Here is a 20,977-nt window from a genome sequence, read left to right on the forward strand (position 1 = left end):
CCAGAGCTTCCAACCATTGCCTTGCCAAGAGTCCTCTCCCCACTAGCTGCCTGTCCCCGCCCCTCCTACCAGTCTGTATGAATGTTTCTTCTTTAACTCCTTGGTTGTTGCACTTCCATACAGTTTGATATTTTTGGCAATTGTGGTTGTTTTTTGTTTTTAAATTTGTTGTTGTCTTTGTTTTGGTTTCACAAGTAGGCAAAGTGTGTCTACCTACACCTTCATCTTTAAAAAACGGTGTTTCCCTTTGCATTTCTCCCATTACTAGTGTTTAATGTCTTTTTGTTAGTAATTTGTATTTCTTCTGTGAATGGCCTGTTTAATGCATTTTTGATGACTATGAGTTTGGAAGATGCAGTGTAATCCCCCATATTTCTCTCTCTACTTTTCCCTATTATAATAGGTTTGAAATATTATCCAGTTAATTATCGATTTATTCAAAAGAATGGAGGGAAGCAGAGTATGCATAATTCAAAATTCGAGAGAAGCACAATGCAATTTATATTTGAATTTTAAATATGTTTTTTATAAAGAGTGAAGAAGCCTTTCTTACAAGTCCTCTGACAGATTACTCCTCACATGATATTAGCCCAAATTGAATTATCACATGCTCTCTACCACAAAAGAGTCGAGGGCAGAACAATGATACTAATATTATTGATTTGGTCTGCTCTGAAGCATGTGGCTGTCTAACATCTCAACAAAACTGAGGAAGGAAGAGGGGAATGGCCATTTCCACTCAATAGTATGATGACCAACAGTGGGTACCACTGCCACATGTATTTTCAGGGATTCATAAGGTGTATCTTTAAGGTCCAACCTTAAATTAATACACAAATCCTCCCATTAATCATATAAAAATCCCAACTTTGAAATCTGCAACCTGGAAACTTAGCATTGCAAAAGGAAGGGAGTAATATTTCCAGTCATTTTTAAAGCTATGGGTATTAACTTAGGAGTAAATAGCTCAGCTTTAAAAGGAATAAGCTGTGAAAAATGAGCATTCACAATCAATTCCCAAGCTCAAGAGAGGTCACAACTGAGAAGTGTGTACGTGGGGGCTGCCCCCATCATATACTCAAAGCGACATGAGGAGGAGAAGGAGGGTGCTCAGCCTTGGAGATCTCATGGGACCATGACTTTGGTCCTTGGCTCAGTCACAGAGCAAAGGAGAAGAAACCCCCGGCTGAGAGTCTTCATCCTCAGTTTGGATCCCCAGGACAGAAGCTATCTGGGGTGGGCACAGAGGGGACAGGGGGCAATATCCCCTTCCTAACATTTTCCAAGGTGGCACTCTGTACAAAATCCTTAGAGTAGCATGCTGAGAGAATTAGTTCTACAAATCTGAGGGTGGTAATTGGAAACTTGCTCTGCCTACTCCCTGAGATTCTGATATATTATATGTGAGTGTGTGACGTGAGTGGGTGGCTCCAGCAGTGATCCAGGCAGAGCTCCCTCCCCCATCCTCCAAATACACAGGGATCTAAATACCAGGGCTGCACCCCAGGTAAGTTATCTCTGGTGCTCAAACCTGGTTTGTCTTTTCCACAGACTCAGTTTCTAACTAAGGCTCAGTAGAAGCAAATGTGCAGAAATGTTATTCATTCCAGCAATTCATTCACATGCCTGGAAATGTGTCAAAATCATTCTAGAACTGAAGGAGCCAAGACATCATGGTGGCCCTGAGGTTGTTAATTCACTCACACCCTTCCCAGGTTGGGCCTCATCACCTAGACATTTCCCTCCTGGCTCATCAGAGTGGACTGAGCCCTGTTACATTTGGAATCTGTCCTTGTCAGCATGAGTTGGCTTTGGAGGGCAAGGATAGCAAAGTGAGCAGGAGGAATGTTGTTAGGTTGGTATGCCAGGTCACAGGGACCTGAATATTTTTAAAAGACATCAGAATGAACTTCTGTTCTGGAACTACAACTCCCCCATGTGCCCCTGCCCCCATATCTTTATATTCTGGGGGCAGGCGTCTGCCACAGATACAACCTTAGGAGGGCCATCTTGGCCCCCCAACTCTCCTCCATTTGGGTCCCACCTATCCAGGATCTTTTGCTCCTAAGATGTGAAAAATAAGTATCGGCTGATAGCATAGGGTTGTTGTGAAGATTAAGGTCATTGAGATGGAGTGTAGAAAGCATTAGCACTTTTCTGAGGACACACTATAAATAGTAACAGTCCCTATTATGGGCTTAGCAATTACTTTGTTCACCTAGTTTGAGTAATAGCATACATTTTTAATATACTATAGGAATATTTATTTAGAAAATAAATCCATTGCCTTACTCTTCAAACTTAACCTGTACCCATTAAATTAAAATTAGTGAGGTTTTTGTTATATTGACAGCATAATGGGGCTCCCAGTCAGATACTGCTTGCCCCTCATCCCCACCTCCCTGCATGCTATAGTCAGTGCAGTGTGGCTGAAGTGACCAGCCAGTGACCTCAGACATCTGCTAGTCCTAAGCCCTGGGGTCCTGTATCTTCAGTCACTTCTTAGTTGTTTGGAAAGTTGTGGCACCTGTCACAAGCTTGAGTCTAGCCCCACTGACCTTGCCTGTCTTTTTTGGCAGGCTGTGAAGCGGTTCTTGAAACAAGAGTGCAAGTGTCATGGTGTGAGTGGCTCATGTACGCTGAGGACATGCTGGATGGCCATGGCCGACTTCAGAAAAACGGGTGATTATCTGTGGAAGAAGTACAGCGGGGCCATCCAGGTCGTCATGAACCAGGATGGCACTGGTTTCACTGTGGCTAATAAGAGGTTTAAGAAGCCAACGAAAAATGACCTCGTGTATTTTGAGAATTCTCCAGATTACTGTATCAGGGATCGAGATGCAGGTAAGTTCAAAACACTTTATTCACAGCACCTAATTCTTCCAGCGATCAGTACTGCTTGATTTAAATGCAGTTCTGTATGTTCAGCCTGCCAATTCTGTAAGTACAGCCTGCTGCCTTCAAGGTCAAAGCCATGTTCTTATCACTCATATTTAAAGTACACAGAGAGCTCTTCCAAGATTCTGGAGAAATGGGAACCTAACAAGAAGGTTTGTGGCAAAAAGTCAAAATATGAAGATTTGCAAAATTTTTCAGCCTGGACAAAACTCAAATTGGTGGATTAACCTACACAACTTATGGCAGCCCAGCACCTTTCCTGTGATCCTGAAGCTGAGAGTAGGATAGCTTTGCAGTGTATATTCCCCTTTACAAATCCTACCTCTCTGATTACTGAAGGGTCCCAGAGCTTTGAGTTTTGCTCTTTTTGAAATATCCTATACTTCACACTCCCTTGCATTCTCCAGTATGTTCCGAAGTTCCCATATACTAGAAAAAGAATTCACCCCCACTGACTTGGCTGCCGGTGGGCAGTAGATGAGGGCTGTGTAGGAGGCACTGCACTTATTACGACCACACCTTCCCTTGCACACAGCACCTTTCCTGTCATGAGCTCTCTCAGGAGCAGCTCCGTCAGCCTCGACAGTGGCTCCCTGTGCATTTTACGCATCTGCGCTTATCCACCTTTCACCCCTCCCAGTCAGCACTGAACTCCCAGCTTAGCACAGTCTTTGTAAAGAATCTAGTACAAAATAAGAATGAGTAAAAGTCTCAGTGGAAAGGAGGTGATAGGGAACCCACAGCCAACTTTGGCTTAAGCCAACTTCTCAGACTTAGTAGAGAGCAAGGGAATTCATTATCAGAAAAATATCCTCAAATTTAAATTCTGCATTTGTTTTACATTCCAAAGTAATTGCAAAGGAACCAGTAAAACAGGGCAGATGGCTGCCAGCTCCTAACATTAGGCTGACCAAGAAGCGTAATTACCAGGGAAGGTCACAAGAAGTCCAAAGCCTCTTCTTTGTCCTGAGTGGTTCAATTTCCTTCATGGTTGATGAGCTAGTTCTCTGCAGCATTTGAACAGGTTTGTACACGCAGTCTATGGATTAATAACTACCCCCCAAAAGGGCCAGATGCTGTGCACTGCTACATTCCTGACATGCTTTGGGACCTCTAACAAGTCATCCTTCCTGTCAGACCACAGTTTCAGTGGAATCTCCATAAAACCTGTGCTTCAATACAGGTTGTCCCAGAGGCTTGGGTTTCTCTTGCTGTTAAGTAGCTACTTAACCTCAGGCTCCTCAAACAGAAACGGGAATGGTGATCAGGGTCATTTCAGGACCTACGTATTGCCTCCTGTGTGCCAGGTACTGGGCTAAGATCATTGCACACATGGTTTTATTTAGTCCTTAGAGCTGCTTATGACATCAGTGCATTGGAACTGGTTACTGAAAAAAAATACTGAAGGAGAAGGAAGAAGGAAGAACATCTTATGTTTTAAAGTCAGATAAGCAGCCCTAGATGTCATCATCCCAACTGTATGGGTAAGAAAAGTGACTGACCAGCTCCAGATCTCATTGGTCTTGCAGGGGAGAGATGCCTGGCTGTCTGGCTCTATGGTCTGTGCTCTTGACCCTGACACTACAACTTGTCCTTCCCTGTCTCCCAGGGAATGTATGTGAAGAGGGCTTGTGAAGCAAAAACCTCATTTCAAATGTGAGAGGACCTGCTTTTCTGGAACAGCTTTTCTGCTTTTTTTTTTTATTAAAGCAGTTTGCACAGTAAAGTAAGCAGTTATGCTTAATGATCATTTAATTGCTTCCTGAATATTCAGTGAAATAAAGAGCTTATTTTCTCTTCCTCGCAGAGGAGATTCTGAATCTAACCCCTGATGCATCATCAACATACTGTTTTTCTTACACACTTTTCTTTTTCTACTCCCTGTGTTAGAACATAATTATCTTTTTTGATCCTAAAATAAGAAACACATCTGTAGTGCCTGCCACATATTAGGGCTTGATCTACATTCTCACATTGGTTCTCATAGGAAATCTCTAAGGTGGGTATGTTATTATCTCATTTTATGGGAGAGGAAACTGAGGCTCTGACAGACAGGTTATAGATGTTGCCCAAGGACTCTCAGTTGGTATGAGGGAGAGCAAGGACCTGAGCCTGAGTTCATCCATCCTTTTTATCACTTTACTCTGCCTTGAGATATGCCAGCTACAAAGCACACAGATGCAGGTATGGACTTTCTGAGGGAAGCTGTATAATTTATTCATTATCTTAATTTACTTCTCTCCTCTCTTAGGTTCATTTTAGCCTAGCTGACTTGAAAAGAAGAGAATGGTTGGTGTTGCTTAATCAGGAGTCACCCTGTTACTCTTTTTTTTTTAAAGTAGTCAGTTCCAACATATTAGATCAGATTTTCAATAAGATTCCTAGATTATTCATAAATTACCTGAAATACACTTAATGCCCTTTTGAGCTAAACCTAAGAAAATGCTAAAGTCATCCATGCAAACTTGCATTATTTCTTTTTCATTCTCTTGATTGTCAGATGATCATTTTAGTGAAAATATGATTCAGGGTGTTTGACATCATGTAAGCAATAGTTCAGATTGTTGACAGTATATTTTTCATTGTTCATATGTGGAGTCAGGTACAAATAGACTCATGTATGAGATGAAATTTTCCCTGAGAAAGCCTGCTTTAACTCACAAAGCTGCTGAGGGCCTGTCTGTGTAATCTGTGGCATTCTAAAGACAAGGCTTTATACTGGCCATCGTGCACATCCTAGCATGTCAATCCAAACAGTCAAAGAACTGTGTAGCTCAGAATCTTCCTGGAGTAGCTTCTAACTTCTCTTTGTGGAGGCAGCAAGATGTGACAGAGTCTGAGCCCTGCGATAAAGGGATATTTCTGTGTCTAATGCATGTTGACATTCCTTCTCTGAGCTTGGCTCTCCCATCATGAAACAAAGGTGTTGGGTCAAGGCTAACATCCTGTCAGCATGCATACATCACTGAGTGAGCACATCACTGAACCTTTAGTAAAGGTTGTCTTGTGGTCAACCAATCTGTTGTCTTGTGGTCATACTGCTTTATTTTGCTTTTTTAATATTCTGCACATTTAATATTCAACTTGTTGGGCACCTTTGATTTGCCCAACAAGAAAAGCACTGGAAAAGCAACGGTGTCAAATGCAATATTGTCAAGTAATAGATACTTGGAACTGACTGCCTTTACTCTTGCTGGTCAGCACCTGTTTCCTGTTAAAATTAACACATGATTTAACTGGAGTGAGCTGGCTTTTTCTGTCAATTCAGTTTGCAGATAAATTCTACAGGTGTCCAGTATTTTCCAAACTGAGGGCCTCTTCAGAGATCTATTGAATCAAAATCTCTAGGTGTTTTTCCTGAAATTCTGTATGCATTTCAAACTTAAACACATCAAGGTTTGAATAATCAGTGTTTTAGATAATCCATGATTCTTGATTTTTCCATAAGTATTAGGTAAGAAGAAATCCAGGGAGACCTTACTTTGGGGGGAGTACCTGACCTCTTTCAAAAGAAAAAAATTTTTATTTGAGAATGTCTAGATAAATCTCTCCCCCAAAATATCCTCCCCCTGGCTTGACCAGTATAAGAGGGTATTCTTTCACATTTAGGCCCAGTATTTTCAAAAACCCCTTTTACTGTGAGTGAGTACATTAAAATGATTTCAGCCTTCAAGCCTTCCCTGGAATTAGTTTGACAGAGGTTATCGAATCAATCTTGTAGTGAAGTCCTGACATAATGATACCAGGATTAATTTGGATGAGAAATGTGGAAGGGGGAGTCAAGACCTCGAGGTATATCTGGGTGAGGACAGATACAGACCCCAGGTGGGGAAGGGTGAGGGGAACCTGGGGTGAAATTTCTGCTGAGAGTCAGGCCCTGTGCCACAAACCTCACATGCACCTTCTCTGAATCTTCATAGAGGTTCCCTCTCTTTACAGAGAAGGAAAATAAGGCTCTAAAAAGCTATTGAACTTGCCCAAGATTTTGTGGCCGATAAGTGGTAAACAAGACAATTTTTTAAAAAAATCAAAACAAATCCAGACTTTTCCCACTATTCCACATTACTTCTTGAAATTTTGGAGGGGCAGCATGAGGACACGGGAACAGATGCCCTCCAAGTGGGGAGGTAGAAAGTGGTCAGGTTCAACCTTCATCCACATTTGGCTCAGGTTTCCTTGACTCCCTCCCTTCCCCTTCAGTTATAAGCCCTTCAAGTTTTGAAGAATGTGAATGTTGTTAATAGTTGCTAAGAAATTAAAAGCTCAAAAACCAATTAATGAAGATATTCTTATAGCAACAACAACAAAAGGCATTTTCCCCTAGTCTTCAGTTGAAAAAAATGAGGGCTCTGGTGTTCGACTATAAACACTCCCCTCAATCTGAAGAGTGCACACAACTGTGTGATGCTGTGCACATGACGTTGTGCAGGCCATATTGAGGCTAGATCTGGAGGCTGGGCTTCTGGGATGAGTATTCTGGCAGTTCTACGTTATTGCCCCAAGCATCCATAAATCAAAGAAGCCCTTAAGTTAGAGATAGTTTCATCTCTCACTAAGGAATGCTGCTGTCCTCTCCAGAGTAGCGTCTGCACCTAATCACAAGCCACTTTCACTGGTTATGATATAAAAACCCTGACCTGGGCCAGAGGTCACCCTGAGGTCTCTTCATCAAGTAGAGGAAACAAGCAACCCTCTAGTCTTCTCTAGTCAAGTTCAGAAAACAAATGGAGTCCCACGGTTGTTTAACTCATTAACCTGCTGAAAGCCTGTCTGCATTAACCTGTCTGACAGCTGTAGGCTGTGAATGATGTAAGCATCCAGGCATCATGGTTTTTTTCTGAATAAATAATATTTTGAAAACACCTCAGAACCCATGGGAACATAATGCCAGCCATGGTTTACAGAAATTGGTATTTATAGACATGCCCTTTGGTGTGGCCAGATTTGCAGAACCTCTGAACTCTGTGACTGTGACCTGATTAAAAACAAAGGAGCAATATATAAGCAAATAGCAATGGGTGGATCTTATTTTGATACTAGATGTACAGTTCTCACCAGTACCTCACCAGTATCTTAAGTCCCTCATTTCTTCACAGAACACATAATTATTGAGCCTGTTCTATATGCCAGATAATATGATAAGCCCCAGGAATGCAAAGATGATGAAGACAGATGTGATCCATACCCTTTCTGTCCTCCCAGTTCCTGTAGATGAGCCAGGTAGGCAGGCAGTGGGACACAGCCCTTGAGCCTAGACAAGAGAGTGGTGTTTCTTGGGTCACCCCTCACTCCATTGCTCTGTTACAAGGTCTTACCCTTCATTTGCCATTTTGAAAAAGTTATTCCTCACTTCCTGCTTTAAGATTTATTGTAGACATCATGGCATTTGAGATTTATTTTAGATATCATGATTTGGTATGTAAAAAGTGCTAAGACAGCTAGACCAGAAGAGAACAATATGAAAAACATATTTGTGAGGCTTATAAGTCACCATTTCATAGGCAATTAATTGAGTATGTTCTATGATTAATATCAATTATTAACCAGTGGACCATCTTTTCAAACTCTTAGTGGCATATAATGTAATTGGCTTCTCCCTCCTAAAACACTCTATTTCCTTGTCCTCTGTAATATCACATTCTCCTAATTTTCGTCCTGCCCTGGCAGCTACCTTTTTTCAGTTTTAGTTGCTAGCTCCTCTTCTTCTGCTTCTAAAGTCTAAAGATATGGGGTGGTGAACACACCATACAATATAACCTCGTACAGATGCACAACTGAAACCTATACAATTTTATTAATGGTCATCTCAATAAATTCAAATAAATAAACAAACAAACAAATAAATTCTGAAGATCTTCTGGACTCAGTTCCACCCTCTTCTCTCTGTACTTTCTCTTTGGGTGGTCTCCTCTACTTAACTGTTATTTCAGTTCTCATCTCTGTTCTCTCTCCTCATCTTGTATCTAATTCCATTTTTCACAGTTCCACTCAGATTGCTGACATTTCTATCAAATTGTTTCTTTTCACAACTGAACTCCTGGTTTGTCCTACCCCCAAAACCTGTTTCTTCAGGCTTCCTCTTCTCAGAAGATGGCACACCCATCCACTCCACTGATCAAGATGTAAGCCTACAAGTCAGCTGTTACACTGCATTCACATTTCCATATCCATCCATAACCACATCCTCTTAAAATGTATTCAATATCAACCATCTATTTGCTTCTTTATTCCAGAAAGTCTTGTTCTTTCATTCTTAGCACATGCCACAAGTTTTAGTTAATTTCTTTGTTACCTCCCTGTCCCACTGGACTCTGATTCCATAATGGCAGGAACTATTATATCTGTCTGTTCACCACTGGATCCCCAGAATCTACCAAATAAACATGTTGAATTGAATTGAATGGCAAGATATAAATAACATGAAATACATTGATCAAAATGTTAGCTGAATTCTTAGTTGGTGTAGTGTCACAGCTTAAAGATGACTTGATTTCTTCTGCAGGCACACCTTGATTGCTTCCACTAAACATCTTCACTCATCACTGAGTGAAGATGAGTGAAGATTTTATGATACATAGCTTATGAAAATTCCTATTTAAACTCAACTGAAGTATTAAATGGAACTTTTCCTGATATTCAAGTGCATAAATGGAGCATTTGCAGAGCTGAAGCTATTACTGGCTGCTCACATCCCCTTTTTATGAAATTAAAAGTCTCAAATGAAGTGGTAGTCTATATCTATTGTTTTTAGCTGCCACCAAATACTCAACTCTTTTACTTTGGGGGGGGGGAGGATTTTTCATTTACTATTATCAGTGGGATTACAGGGTAGCTCACCTGATTTCATTGTTAACATAGGCAAAAATATTTTTCCACCCAATTCTATTTTGTTATAGACATGATCTATGAATATGCATGACTTTTCAGAACATAGACTTGCTGGAATTTTTGTGCTTTTAGGATATATTAACAAGTGACCTAATTTGAATTAACTGACAGTGGCAATCAGGTTCAATTTGTGAATTAAAAAAACAAAACCAAAAAACTTATTTCTTTCAAAACATAAGAAAATTTTATAGGAAAAGAAACACAATTTTTATTTTCTTGTTTTGAAGTCTTTGATATAACTTCAATTACTAACAACAAAGAATTTGCAAAATAGATATCCTTTTTTTAGTAGAGAAAAATTCCTTTTTAAAAAAATATATTTTATTGATTATGCTATTATAGTAATCCTATTCCCACCTTTATGCCCCTCTGCCCTGCACAGCCCCTCCCACCCACATTGCCCTCCTTTAGTTCATGCCCATGGGTTGTACATATAAGTTCTTTGGCTTCTACATTTCCTATACTATTCTTAACCTCCCCCTGTCTATTTTCTATATACCATTTATGCTACTTATTCTGTGTACCTTTTCCCCCTCTCTCCCCTTCCCACTACCCTGCTTATAACCCTCCATGTGATCTCCTTTTCCGTGGTTCTGTTCCTGTGTTAGTTGTTGGCTTAGTTCATTTTTGTTTTTGTTTTTTTAGGTTCAGTTGTTGATAATTGTGATTTCATTGTCATTTTACCATTTATTTTTTATCTTCTTTTTCTTTGATAAGTCCCTTTAACATTTCATATAATAAGGGCTTGGTAATGATGAGCTCCTTTAACTTGACCTTATCTGGGAAGCACTTTATCTGCCCTTTGATTCTAAATGAAAGCTTTGCTGGATAGAGTAATCTGGATGTAGGTCCTTGCCTTTCATGACTCAAGACTTCTTTCCAGCCCCTTCTTGCCTGCAAGGTTTCTTTTGAGAAATCTGCTGACAGTCTAATGGGCACTCCTTTGTAGGTAACTGTCTCCTTTTCTCTTGCTGATTTTAAGATTCTCTCCTTCTCTTCAATTTTGGCTAATGTAATTATGATGTGCTTTGGTGTGTTCCTCCTTGGGCCCAACTTCTTTGAGACTCTCTGAGCTTCCTGGATTTCCTGGAAGTCTGTTTCCTTTGCCAGACTGGGGAAGTTCTCTTTCATTATGTTTTCAAATAAGTTTTCCATTTCTTGGTTTTCCACTTTCCCTTCTGGCACCCCTATGGTTAGGATGTTGGAACGCTTAAAGATGTCACGGAGGTTCCTAAGCCTCTCCTCATTTTTTTAAATTCTTGTTTCTTCATTCTGTTCTGGTTGACTGCTATTTCTTCCTTCTGGTTCAAACCGTTGATTTGAGTCCAGTTTCCTTCACGTCACTTTTGATTCCTGTACATTTTCCTTTATTTCACTTAGTATAGCCTTCCTTTTTCCCTCTAATTTGTGACCATACTCAACCAATTCTGTGAGCATCCTGATTACCAGTGTTTTAAACTGTGCATCTGATAGGTTGGCTGTCTCTTTGTCATTTAGTTGTATTTTTTTCTGTAGCTTTGATCTGTTCTTTCATTTGGGCCATTTTTTTTTTTTTTTTTTGGTCTCTGCATGCCTGTTAGTAGTAAGGGGTGGAGCTTTAGGTGTTCACCAGGGCAGGGCAACCTAGATCTCTGCATTATTGCACTGTATGTGGGGGATGGGTACAAAAGGAGGGTGCCACTTGCTGGGCTCTTGGCCAGCTTTTGGTCACTTCCTCTACTACCCACAAGCAAATTGGGCCCCTCTGGTGCTGATTCTCAGGTGGGTGGATATGTACATTCTAGGACCCTTTGGGTCTCTCTAACAAACTCTACTATGAGGCTGGGAGTTTCTCCCACTGCTACCTCAACCCCCACAGGTGTTTTCAGTCAGAGGCTTTGAGGCTTTATTTCCCTGCACTGGATCACTGGGTTGTTCAATCTGTCCTGCTCTCCAGTTGTTCCTCCTGGCTTATCTGCATGAAAATGTGGAACCACTTGTTCCACCGGCTGCCACCTTGCCTGAGTTTTCTCTCCCCGGCTGTCTCCACCCCTCCTACCAGATTGGATGAATGTTTCTTTTTTAACTCCTTGGTTGTCGGACTTCCAGACAGTTCGATTTTCTGGCAGTTCTGGTTGTTTTTTGTTTTTAAATTTGTTATTGTCCTTTTGGTTGTGCAAGGAGACACAGTGTGTTTACCTACACCTCCATCTTGGCTAAAAATAGAAAAATTCATTTCTAATTAGCATATTAATGTTTTGCAAACAAAAGAATACTGTTAGAGTGCTTTAAAATAATGTATTTCCTTAATTAAACAAAGCTTTCTGCATAAAACCTTTTTTGTGCTGGTCTGGTAAATCTCTTTTTTAAAACTGCATATTTTAACCCTGGCCAATAGGTTGGAGCATTGTCCTGTAAACCAAAAGTTTGCGGACTTGATTCCCAGTCAGGGCACATGCAGGAGGCAACTGATCAGTGTTTCTTTCTCCCATAGATGTTTCTCTGCCTCTCTCTCTCTCCCTCCCTTCCCCTCACTCTAAAATCAATGGGCATGTCCTCAGGGAAGATAAAAAAATTAAAAATGCATATTTTAGAGTGTACAGATGGTGTGTTATAGAATTGTACTCATGAAAACTATATGATTTTGTTAACCAGTGTCACCCCCCAATAAATTCAATAAAAAGGAAAAAATTGGAAAACTGAAACTCACAGTGGAAGACACCATATATTTCCAAAATTCTAATTTTTGCTTGAAATTGTGACTTTATCGTTGGCAATAAATTCTGTCAGTTGTTTTCCTTGAAAAAATGAAAAAGGGAATGGAGTAAGCTGACATACCTGTTGACTTCATCTTAATAGGTAAATTTACTAGCTAGGGAGAAACATAATCCATCAGAATGGAAAGAGCCACTTATGAGCAGCCTATGGATAGATTAGCAGTTCCAGGTTGGTTTAGATTATGGCCATCAAATTTAACAACCTAGAGATAAATCCACCAATTCATCATTGATTAAAAATCCAACTGTTTTATAGAGTCACTTTATCCATAACATTGAGTCTACTTCATCAAATTGTCATTTATTTAAATGTAGAAGAATAGACTTATTATATATTTGTAAAAAGTGAATATTTTCAAATGCATAATATTTCCTATTCCTTGGAAAAGAGCCCTGTATTATGCATTAGAAAATTTGGGGGCTACCTATTACTATTTCTGTTGAATAGTAATACTACTACTGAGTATTAATTGGGTCACCATGGACATAGTAACTTCTCTGGATGTCTTAAGATGTGTTCCACCTAGAAATTTATAAGGTTCCTATGATTCAATAAGTGAGTGAATTATGAATTAATTGTACTCTGTTTGTAATAACAGAACCTGAACTTGATGCCACAAACTCTAATTTGTCATTTTAAAATCTATCATTTACAAATAAGCCACAGTGTTTATATGTGTTGCATATATATCAAGTGAGATCATTTGAATAGAATAGGCTTTTTAGCTAGTCCACTCTCACCACTGTGCCTGAGTGGTGACTGCTCCCTGGAGAAGTGTGCTCTCATTTGGCAAGAGAAGGGTGATCTTAATTTTTTAAGTTATTTTAAATTTAATATGTTGGCTACCTGAGTACCATGCAATATATAAAAGAAATATAATACCTAATCCCTGTCCTTGGGTATACAAGATGCATGAGAAGTTGTCAAACATTTTTTTTAATACTCATCGAAGAACATTTTTAGTTTTCATTGCTTTTGGAGAGGAAAGGAGAAGAAGGAAGAGAAAGAGGGAAGGGGAGAGAGAGAGAGGCATCAGTTGGTTGCCTTCTCATATGCACCCTAGCCCCCACCAGGGATCAAACCTGCAACCTGTATGTGCCCTGACTGGGAATCAACCCAAGACCTTTTGGTGTATGGGACAACACTCCAACCAACTGAGCTACACTGGCCAGGGCTCATCAAACATTTTAAAACATCAAATGAGCCCTATTGCATGACATGCTTTGTAAGACTTGGAAAGGAGATCAGCTAAGTGTGGAACACTTGGGGAGAGCTCTATGAAAGGTGCAGAGTCAGGCCTGAATCTTGAAGGAGGGGAAAGTTTTCGACCTAAAAGAAGGAAAGTCTGGGGGAGCAAATGAGTAACTCTTATGAGCAAACAGTCTAAAGGCTTGTGATATCAGAAAGTCACTTCAGTGGGATGGTGAGAAGATGGCCTGATTAGAGGACACAGGTGGGAGGCAGTGGGAAATAACCTTGGGTGGGCTAGTTAGTGCCAGATGTGGAAAGCCTTGAAGAATCTGACCTCAGCAACTTTAATTCCATGATGGCATTTTCTAATTTAATGGAACATGGTTTCCCGTGCCTGTCAAACTTTTCCTAGTTATTATGAAAATGTTAAATAAAATCATCTAAGTGGAGACAATCTTTCCTAGCTTTACCTTGCAATTCTTAATGCAAGGAAGGGGTAAACCTTGTGAGTAGATGAATGTACAGTCTCTAACATTTTCTCTTTAACATTCTTTTCTTCCCCCGATAAATCTGTGTCATTAATGACAGCGTGTAAGTCTACCAGAGGAGAAACAGTCTATTGGATGACAGGCTTAAGTGAATGTTGCTTTACACCCTAATGGTCAACATATGGGCTTCTGTCAGCTTTGAGAGGCAGGAATTTCCAAAGACACAGGCCCATCCACAGAGAGAAGGAACATGAAACAGCACCCTTCCTCCAGGTCCCAGAGGTGTGAGTCTGGGAACTATTAGCAAAAGCCTTGCATTCTCCTTGGCTGTCAGGAAGATGCATGTTGGTGGAGACAGACATGTTTTTGCACTGGGAATCCTGACTCCATTATAAATTTTATAGTTCTGGAGATGGGATGCTTGATACTATAAAGTTCCTTCAGCATTGCTGAAGTACATGATGTGGTCACAAACTCATGTGATATAGAAACTGTGATTCTTCATCTTCCTTTTTCCCTCGCATGTGTGAGCTCTCACGTGAGTCATGGTGAAGACAGCACCTAAGGAAAGGAAAAGGGTAGATCGGATTGGAACCCACACCTTCCCTTGGCATAGACATTACAAGCTGCATAGAATTTACTGACACTGGGTCTAGGCCTGTGATCTCATGACAGTGTGGTGTGAAGATGACAAAAGGGTGGGCTCCCCAAGTCCGAGCCTGCAGGCCTCGCTCTAGGGACTAGGAACTGTGCCTACACAAGCCACACATCTGGGCACATGTCACAGGCAGAAAGCAAAGGAAAGTCAGGAAAAAGAGCTTCTAACTTGTCACTTTCTCTTAAATCAATTGAGTACATTAAAATGCAGTAAGAGATTATATTTTAAGCAAGTGAATGATTTTAATCATTCACGTAAATTTAATTTATTTATATAAATAAATTAAATGTGCAGTATCTAAATGCATGTTTATCCTTTTAATATATCAGTTTGGAAGACTAATGATAGGGCCATTACCCGATAATATTTTTTAAATTTCTCTTTTGGAATATCTTTAGAGCCAGCCACGCATGCTTTCGTAGATACTGTATGATGCAAATATTTGACCTATATAGATCAATTTGGTCTTTGGAAATGGCTCAGAGAATCAGGATGAAATGCGGAGAGTCAGGTGAGTGATCAGGCTGTCCTTCCATTTTTGGTGTGACACCAGCTGATGCTATGGGCTTTCCTGAGATAGGAAGTTCTGCTTAGCGAGGGCTCTTCCCAAAGTCTTTGGCTCTGGCCACACCAGTGACATGCTTTAAAATCACTTTGAGGGCACACATGTTGTAGAGATGTCATCTTGGTATTACAATGTAATTAATCTCATTCCTCAAAAAAGTGACAGGAGCCCTGGCTGGCATAGCTCAGTGGATTGAGCACAAGCCTGTGAACCAGAGGATCACGGTTCAATTCCCAGTCAGGGCACATGCCTGGGTTGCAGGCTAGTTCCCTGCAGGCCAACTCCCAGCAGGGGATGCACAAAAGGCAACCATATATTGATGTTTCTCTCCCTCCCTCCTTCCCCTCTAAAGATAAATAAATAAATAAAATCTTTAAAAAAAGTGACAGGAATATTAGTACAGGAAAAATGCAGTATAAGCTACTAACACCATGTTAACTAGTCTTGTTCACTTTTTCATGTAACTTTAGGAGTCTTGTCTATACCATATGATGAGCTGGAGAAAAAGGTCCCTTCCAAAAACAAAAGTTACATATCAGGACCTTTTCAAGTTCTTAAATTGTTAAAATAATGAAAGGAAAGGAGTGGGAATATGCCGAAGCACTGATCATGTACTGTTACCCACCAGCCTGCTTCCTGGGCCTGGCGGGCATCAGGACGGGGCTGTCTGCTGAGAGGCTCAGCAACACAGTAGTCAAGAGTTCAACCTGAGTCAGACAAGCTGGCCTTCATATCCTCACCCTGCCACCTGCTGCCTGTGTGATCTTGGGCAAGTTACTTAGGCTCCCTGACCCTCCATGTCCTCATTTCCAAAATGGTGATAATAATAATACCTACTTTATAAGCTTATGGTAACTAACTGAGATAATGTGGGCCTAGCCCACATCAGTGTTCCATAAATATCGACTCCCATTATGAACAGAAAGAAGAGAAAGAGTATAAAAAAAGAAGGTAGAGAAGAAAGAAGAAGAGTGGGGTGGGGGGGAAAGATGAAAAGAAGGATGGATAACCTCAGGTCTGTCTGGCTTTGGAAATGTTCAGACTGTCCCTTTTGGGCACAAGGCTCATAGGTATAGCTGGCTTTGTTTCCCTCTGTGTTCTTGTTGTGGCCCAGGCAGGAGTGACTCATTAATAACATGATATGTTATTTAGAAAGGAGATCTAAAAATATACAGCCTAAATATTCAGAACTTAAAGAGCAGGCAGACCATAAAACTGAATAGCTCCCTTTCTAAAGAGAGTGTGCGTGTATGCACATGATAGTCTTGATTCTTATCCTTGAAAGAATAATGGTGATGCTTTAAGTTTTGGAAAGGCTATTGAGAGGTCACTGAAGCAGTGCCATATAGCTGTCAATTATAACAAATCCTTATATAATTCCAATAAAGGAAATGCACTCTGGAAATGCTTTTTTTCAGCCATTTCAATGAGTATATTCTGCTCAAATGTCAGCAAGTGTCAAAACTGCCCTCTGCCCTGTAGTCTGTCATTAGATCTAATGAGATCCAAACCCTAGAGCAGGGCCCATGAGCAGAGCGTTGCTGTGCAGCCTCATCCTCTCCCTGGACTTCGGAGCCTGCTGCTCCCCACCGTGGTGGCCCATTCCCGCGTGCTGCTGACACCTTACCAGGACCCATTACCACTCTAGTCTGCCCCCACCCTGTTCTCACATCAGTGGCTATCAACCTTCAAAAACTCCTCTTATCTTCCTCCTGGTTCTGGGCCCTCATTGTGCCCCGTTAGGGCAGCCAGTGCATAGTGGTGTGTTCAGAGTAATCGTATTTTCCAGCATTCTATAACTGGACATTGAACTGCTGAGATACCCCGTTGCCAGAATCTTTTCCTCCTTTACTGAAACCACTTCTGGGTTAAGTCCTGTCAGTGGCCATAGCTTTGTAGGCTCTTCTCAGAGTTTTGAGGGTTGAGGTTATTTCACTAAGCAATCCTCTTTCAGAGTCCAGTTCAGTTTTCTGCATTTGGGAGACAAAACCACCATGACCATTACTCAAGTCTGAGTTAGATCACCAGCTCAGACATCCTCAGGCTGTATGCCCCTGGGGAAGGAACTGCTGAGTTCAATGTCAGGAAAAGGCCCTCAATCTTATTCAGGAGTGAGATCTCCTTATCCTGACCCGGTGCCCCACAGATCCAATGGGGAGACAAAGTTCTAACTGAATGGTAATACATTCATATTTTGATAAGTGCATTTCAGTAGAAGTGAACAATGTTTGTTGGTGTGGAGGGCTGATGAACAAACCATGAAAAAGTAAAGCTTTGGAGTTGCCTCTGGGATAGCAAGTAAGAGTGCTTTTCACACCCACTGGGGATCTCATTCACACGCATGGCTGCAGTGGACACCTCTGAGCCAAAGACTGCCTAATCCACATCTCCACCCTGACCTCTCTCCTGGGTCCTAGAGGACATGTTCAGCAAGCACTTCTACCTGGATGACTCAGTCACAGCAAACTCAACATGTTGAGAGGTAAATTCATTATCTTTTCTCCAAGCCTGCCCCTCCCCAGATGGTCCCCACCTCAGGGAATGTCACCAGCATAAATTCAGTTACTCAAGCCAGGAACCTGAGAGGACTTCTCATCCTCTCAGTCACCAGTCACCACATCTCTTGAGTCTGTGCACTTCTTCCGTTAATACCCACACTGTCCCCATCCAGGCCATGTCATGTCCTGCCCACAGCACTTTACTGGTCTCTAACTTACCTTTTTGTCTTCACTCTGGTGTTTGTAAGCCATCAGACCCTAGCAGCCATAGTGATTCTTCTGGCCCACAAGTCAAATCTCATTGCCTTTTTGTGTAAAAACTTTCAGTAGCATTCCATTGGCTTTGGATTAAAGTTTAACCCCCTTAACTTGTTACACAGGCCTTTAACACAGTGCAGCTTCTACCCACCATTTTAACTCATCTGTTGCCAGTCTCCCCTTTGGATGCAGCATTCCAGCCGTGTTTGATGCTTCTCAGCTCCTCACACATACCCAGGTCTCTGTACTGTGACTGCCTTCTCCCCCTCCTCCTCTATCTTATTCTTGTTATTGAAATATAAAATGCATACAGTACAGTGCATGTCACACATGCACAGCTCAGTGAATTGTCTCAAATGAGTGCACCCACATAACGTGCACCCAGATGAAGAACCCAAAAGAAGACCAGTTTTCTAGGAGCCTCCTTCATGCCCCTTTCCACTGCCCACCAGAGAAATCACTACCCCGACTTCTAATGACATAAGCCTGAAGAATTATGTAAGGCATCTCCTGTTACATTAACAAGGTGCCAATAAGTTTAATGGCCTAAAATAACTGTTGAGTCCCATCTTCAGCTTCATCACTCTGTAGCTATGCCTTTGCATTTGCTTTGTCACCAAGCTTCTTGAAAATTGTCTCCATTCAGTGTCACCTGTCCTCTCTGCTCATTCACTCTCTAATCCACTGCGTTGTCCATATCATCCCACTGCGGATCATCCCTAATCCACAGGCACCAGTTACCTCCTTACTGCTGAGCCAAATGAACATTTTCAGTCTTTTTCTAACTGACAACCCCTGCCACCCACCCACAAATTCAGTGACTGGGAGGTTCTTCTTGCCTGGAATGCCTTTCACCCCCATTTTTCCTGCAAATCTACTCATTATTTATGTCATATTTTAACACTACCTCCTCTATAAAACTATGCCATTAACATCTCCTCTTCTGATCCTGTTTGTTACTATTAATGTTAATGCCAATAAATATTATTTTATAGGTTTGGCTCACTTCCCCTAGAACATAAACTCTGCAGGGCAAGATCTTTGTTTTGTTCATGGATAAATTTTAAGCTCCCAGAACTGTGCTTAGCATGTAGTAGGCACTCAATAAATACTTATTAATTAAGTGAATGGTTACCATGTATTGAGCACTTATTATGCCAGTCACTTTCATGCATTATCTCACTCCATCCTCACCATCACCTTATAAGGAAGAAACTATGTTTATCCCAATTTTGCATAGGAGGAAACCAAAGCTTAATGAGATTAGACCTGCCCAAGATCGCACAGTTGATACATGACAAAACTAGGATTTGAGCCCCGATTTGTTCAAGCCCTAAATAGCCTCAATTTCCCATCTTTGAGCTTTGTCTACAGTGGTGCTTTGCACAAAACTTTACCATAACCTGCTTTCAGCAAATGGATAAAATCTCCAAACAGCCAGCACAGTGTCTTTCACATGTTTGTGTTCACTAAATGTTTATTGAAATAAAAAATGGGTGTGCTGTTAAGAGGCAGCATTTGGCAGTGAGCCTTTTTGCACAATCAGTAATTTTGAGCACTGTCCTGGTGGTTGCTGCAAATCCAGGCCCATCTGCTGCCTCCTCTAATCCTTTGTTTCTTCAGCACAACGTAGGATCCGGGCCATCCCTGGCTGACCCACCCACCACCCTGACCCCAGCCCTCAGCCATCCTTCCTCTCCTCATGAAATTCCCCTGCCTGTCTTCCTGCTGTCAGTGGCCTGATCAGGCAGAGCAAGTTCTGCCCCCTCTCACTCCTCTTCATGACCCCACGCCCTGCTTGAACCTGGCTGCTTCTCTGGTCATTCTTGACAGTCAGGGCAACATGACATTTATATAGATAATTGGAACACAGTGCAGATTGTGATAAACACAGAGGGAGTCATGAGGCACTGTAGGAGTTAGGAAGAGGAGAAATTCCTAGTTACATGATGGAGGAAGGGAAAATGAATCAAGTCATTGCATTTTTCATCTTGATAAAAGGATTTTTTTAAAATAAAGAGTATAGCTCTTCTAGGTTTGTTAATTATTTAGGATTGTTGATTGTAAGTAATAGAAACTGGAGTGGTTTAAGCTAAAAAGGAGAATTTATTGTAAGTTTGTAACAATCCAAAGGTTGGAATGCAGCCAGACCTTGGTTAGATACAGAAGGGACTAGAAAACAATCCAGGATCTGAGCAGCATTCTCTTTCCATATCTTACTCATTCTGCCTCTGTGCATCTGCTTTGTTCTGGTCTCTCTTTGGACCTGCTCTTCACAACCTCACTGTGGTATGTGGCTACCAGTGGCTACTGAGTTTATACTTGGCAAGACTGACTGTCCATCAAAATCACCCAGGATATGATTGTCTAACTGCTGTGCTGTGTACCTGAAACTAATACAAAATAATGTTGAATGCAAACTGCAAATGAAAAATAAAATTTAAAAAAGATCACATATCCCCAGGGAAATACACTCAATTTACCCAGTGCAAGTCAGATACCCATTCCTGGTCCAATCACCTGCCACCAGCAAAGTGGGGTAAGGTAATGTTGGTCACTTATGGATGCCAGGAACCCACCTCTCTTCAGGAGGAAGAAGCAGAAAGGATCATTATAAGCTGAGCAGACTCTCTGAAAATGTCCACTACACTTGGTTCTCTTGTCTGGTAATGCCCTTGTGAAAGAACTCTGGGTGCTTCCACCAAAATAGTGGGTTTATAAAAAAGTGCATGTAGGTTTTTCCATATGATGGCTGTAGTAGTGCTTAGCTGTCTTT

The 20,977-nt window shown here is 41.2% G+C and overlaps 1 protein-coding gene across 1 annotated transcript in view; it reads left to right on the plus strand.

The window, feature by feature from the left end:
• The window catches only part of WNT2 (Wnt family member 2), a 47,583-nt gene that overhangs the window by 20,858 nt on the left and 5,748 nt on the right, over positions 1 to 20,977 (plus strand). The window contains exon 4 of the mRNA XM_037064210.1: positions 2,580 to 2,844. Within this exon, the coding sequence (XP_036920105.1) occupies positions 2,580 to 2,844 (265 nt within the window). The remainder of the gene's footprint in view (positions 1 to 2,579; positions 2,845 to 20,977) is intronic.

This window comes from Sturnira hondurensis, unplaced genomic scaffold (genome assembly GCF_014824575.4).
Source record: "Sturnira hondurensis isolate 20B ecotype Veracruz unplaced genomic scaffold, ASM1482457v3 Scaffold0014953, whole genome shotgun sequence".
Classification (NCBI taxonomy): Eukaryota; Metazoa; Chordata; class Mammalia; order Chiroptera; family Phyllostomidae; genus Sturnira; species Sturnira hondurensis.